A 4,087-nucleotide genomic window follows, 5' to 3' on the forward strand; every position below is an offset into this window, starting at 1 on the left:
AAAGATATATTAGTTATATTTCATTTATACAAGAAATTGTATCTATTATTTACTAAATAGTACTTGATTTATGTTTAAGTTCATTTATTAAGTTCAATATTTGTGTACGTTTTGTACATGTTAATTTTTTAACTTGACTATAATCACATCCATCTACTCTTCCATTTTTTATTACATTCTCTGTAATTACATCTGCTAAGCATAAAACATAAACTCCACAATCATAGCTATTATCTTGTTGTGGACAGTCTACTTTAACAAATTTATTACTAGATTCATTCTTATCAAGTATACAACTCATTACATTTTTTGCAAATGCTGAAGCAATACTATTGTTAGAACCGCTTGATGAATCAAAATGGTAACATCTTTTATCTTGTTTGCAATATACTAATAAACTCCAATGTGATCCTCCTGTTGTATCTTTTCTCTCACAATTGTTCAAAGGGAAAAGTATGCATTTGCATTCTGATACCTTCACAGGATCCAAAAATATACCATACTGAGATGAATCTGACATTTTTAACAGTTGCGTTACTTCAGGACTGATGAAATACAATTTTGTTTTCTCATTTTTGTTAAATTTCTTATCCAAATATTCGAAATAAAATCCTATTATAACATCATTCAACCAGTGAGATCCTTGAAGTAATGTAATATCACTAGCTCTAAGTAAACAATCATAATAACTCAAAACTATTTTATTCAATGGATCCTTTGCCATGTTGTCCAACATTAGAAGTTAATGCAGATGAAAGTCTTGATACCTGAATTTTAAATACATTTAAAATGAAATACTACTAGCATGTTCACATAAGACATGTAAAATTATTTATAATAATATACTAAGCATATGTCGTAATAAATGTCGCACTTTTAAAGACTGTTTATTTAATAAACCTCACATAAAAATTAGACGATTAATAATTTACTTACGCATACTTAAAAAGTTATACTGTATTTAAATAAATGTTACAGTAATTGTATAAATAATTTCCCTGATTTATATTAATTACGTGATGTGTATACAATAAATATTGCCATATCAATTTATCAACATCTTTTAATAATTCTTCCAACTATTTTTGCCTTAACAAAAACCAAAACATTTCTGATTCATTCTACATCAATACATACATGTTCGAGCTCGCCAGAATGTCACACATAAATTAAAATGTAATTCAGAGAGAAAACAAAACTTTCTTTGTATTTCAGCGCCATCTTTGAATAAATACAGATATTAACTTCAATTTCTTCAGCGCTAAATTCAAAATATTTAATATCATGTGTTGTTATATTGTACACAAAGAAATAAGAATTATAAAACTTAACTTATGGGCAACATAATTAACATAACATATACATCATAATGTATTCCAACATAAGTATTTCACAGAAACACAGGAAAATATTAAAAATACGAGAATCAGCAGTTTCTCGAATTATTTTAATAAGGTAGATATATTTTATTCCATTTATATGAAGTAAACAGATATATTAAAGAGCCGAAATACAAAATTCAAACTTAATTATTTCATTTCAGTGCACTGTATTCATTCCTAGAATCTTTTACCACGTTTCGTGTATAGGCAAAATATTAAATTTTGAACAGAACCTTAAAAAGTGATAAAAAAAAATTGGATTACAATATTCGACTGTAAGAACAGAACTCTTGAGTTAAATTCTTTACATTTTCAGCTTCCTTTTTTTTTTATTTCAAAATTAAGTCTGAAGAATGTACTCATTCGTTTGATTGAAGTTTCCTTTATGATAAATGCTGTGAACTACGAATGACGTAACACAGAATGTGTCAATTGTTTTCCTGTTGGGCTTCCCAACGAAAATGTAACCGGTTAAAGCGGAACCGGATAAGAGGGAGTCTACTCGTGTATACATATAATAAACGCAATACAGTTGCATTGTTTTTAAAAATAGTTACAGATTGTTCCATCTTTTAATTTTTACTTACAAGATCGTGCGAAAGGAACGTATTAAAATTCGTTTGTTTCGAAACATAAAAAATATTGCTACAATATTTATAATACAACAAAAAAGTGATTTATAAAAATTTTCAAAATTGATTTTTTTGAAAACGAAGTATGTAATTTTTAAGTTTCCGGAACGAAATACTTTAATGTTATTTCTAATGAATCGAGCTGTGCAATACAGATAATTTTTATTTTTTCTCGATTAACTCCTATTATAGAACATTACCCAACTTCTTCTTTTATTGTCGCAATTAGTATCTTTGAACGGCAATAATATCCATCTCAGGTGGTCCTACTATAAAACCATCAATTCCTTGAAGGCACGGTTTAGGATGATTTAATGGCAACATGATACGGAGCCTTTGAAATAAACATGCCATAAAAAGAAAAATTGTATTTTTCGCTAAAGTTTCACCCAAACATTTTCTGCGACCTATCAAAAAACAAATAACTAAATAAATATAAATAAACATAACATAACTAAATCAATTAAATATGAACCTGTTTTCATTAGGTTTTTTTTCATTTTTGTTAATTAAATAAAAAATGTTGGTTTGATGCATTTTTACAAAGGTATGAATTAGTTTTGCACTTAATTGTAGCCAAAAATGATATTTTCATATGGCAGGATGAAAAAATAAAATTACCTAAACCAAAAGGTACAAGCCATGAATCATTGATAAATTGTCCTTTTTCGTCGATAAATCTCTCAGGTCGGAATACTTCAGGATCTCCCCAGTGTTCTTTATCCATATGAATACTTTTAAGATTAGCTAACAAAGTATAATTCTTTTTTATCTCAAAACCTAGTAAATTAGAATCCGTTATTGCTCGGTGTGGTATAGTAGTTGGACCAATGTTCGCTAATCTGGATACTTCTGCTAAAACCGCTTTTAAATATGGTAGCCTGTAATAGCAATTATAGCAACAATAAAAAGAAACAATAACAATTTACATCATATAAGATAAATTAATGAAGGTGAAAAAAATGAAAAATTCAAATATTAAAGAAAATATTGCAGTATCGTGAAAACGTTCCCTCTTCGTACGTAGTTTTTAAGAAGTACAGGACGAAGGTTGCAAAAGAGAAAGTGGTGGTCGACACGAACGCAAACCAGGCCCTTCGCGAAAACCTTCGATGATGCACGAAGTCCACCGATGCGTTGACCGTTTTTAATGGAAAAAAACCCAGAAATAGCGTGCGTGCATGGAGGGAGAAAAAGAAGACGAAGGAAGAATGTTTCCTTGCGCATAGTGTCAGTGTTATTTACATAGAGTCGTCAAAGTGTTGTAGATAGAGTCAGAGTGTTGTAAGAGTCGGCAGTGTTGTAGATAGAGTCAGAATCTTGTCGGAGTGTTGTAGATAGAGTCAGAGTCTTGTCGGAGTGTTGTAAATAGAGCCACAGTTGCAGATAGAGTAGGAGTGTTGTAAGAGTTGTCGGAGTATTGGAGATGGAGTGTTGGAGATAGAATGTTACAGGCAGCGTTGTATGAGTCGTTTAAGAGTTGCTCGAGTTATTTGAGAGTTGTAAAAGTCGTTTTATAATTGTTAGAGTTGCATAAGAGTTGTCGTAGCGTTGCGAGTTGTCAAATTATTGTTATATTCTGTCAATTGTTATTGCTGCAATTGTTATAATAAACTGTTATAATTAATACAGATTCTACAATATTTAAACAGTACAAAACACAAATTTTAATTTTACTTACCTGTCAGAAAATAACTTATATGGCTATATAATAAGAAAATTAATTTTTTTTGTCTCAAATATTCTAAAAAGTAAATTATTATAATATGTAATACATCTCACCGATCTCTATCCTGAAGGGAAGGATAAACATCCATGCCTATATTGTTATCAAGTTCTTCATGTACTTTCGCCTGTACATCTTGATAAGCTACAAGGAATGCTATGACAAAACCAATGGTATTGTCAGTAGTATCTACTCCAGCAGAAAATAAATCCTTTACAACGTACACTAATTGATTTTCTACAAAAAGATATGTATGTATATTACCAATAATACGGTAAAAAGGAACAAAAATTTAACTAAAGTAATAAATCAAGCATCATTTTCTATAAATTAAAGGTTATACTTAT

The 4,087-nt window shown here is 29.4% G+C and overlaps 2 protein-coding genes across 2 annotated transcripts in view; both read right to left on the reverse strand.

The window, feature by feature from the left end:
- Positions 1-52: 52 nt before the first annotated feature.
- On the reverse strand, positions 53-724 carry LOC108574543 (sentrin-specific protease 8-like). Its single transcript, XM_017937152.1, has one exon. It carries the CDS (start codon positions 722-724, stop codon positions 53-55), a length of 672 nt encoding a protein of 223 aa, XP_017792641.1.
- A 1,515-nt stretch (positions 725-2,239) lies between these two features.
- Positions 2,240-4,087, reverse strand: part of LOC108574569 (methyl farnesoate epoxidase-like) — a 5,088-nt gene continuing 3,240 nt past the window's right edge. The window contains exons 6-8 of the mRNA XM_017937178.1: positions 3,797-3,977; positions 2,636-2,895; positions 2,240-2,421 (exon numbers count right to left, since the gene is read on the reverse strand). Coding sequence (XP_017792667.1) covers positions 2,240-2,421; positions 2,636-2,895; positions 3,797-3,977 — 623 coding nt within the window. The remainder of the gene's footprint in view (positions 2,422-2,635; positions 2,896-3,796; positions 3,978-4,087) is intronic.

The sequence above is a fragment of the Habropoda laboriosa genome, unplaced genomic scaffold (assembly GCF_001263275.1).
Source record: "Habropoda laboriosa isolate 0110345459 unplaced genomic scaffold, ASM126327v1 scaffold175, whole genome shotgun sequence".
In the NCBI taxonomy this organism is placed as follows: Eukaryota; Metazoa; Arthropoda; class Insecta; order Hymenoptera; family Apidae; genus Habropoda; species Habropoda laboriosa.

Bases quoted from the DNA above. Each gene is read 5' to 3' on its own strand.
- LOC108574543 (XM_017937152.1), bottom strand. From the start codon at position 724: ATGGCAAAGGATCCATTGAATAAAATAGTTTTGAGTTATTATGATTGT.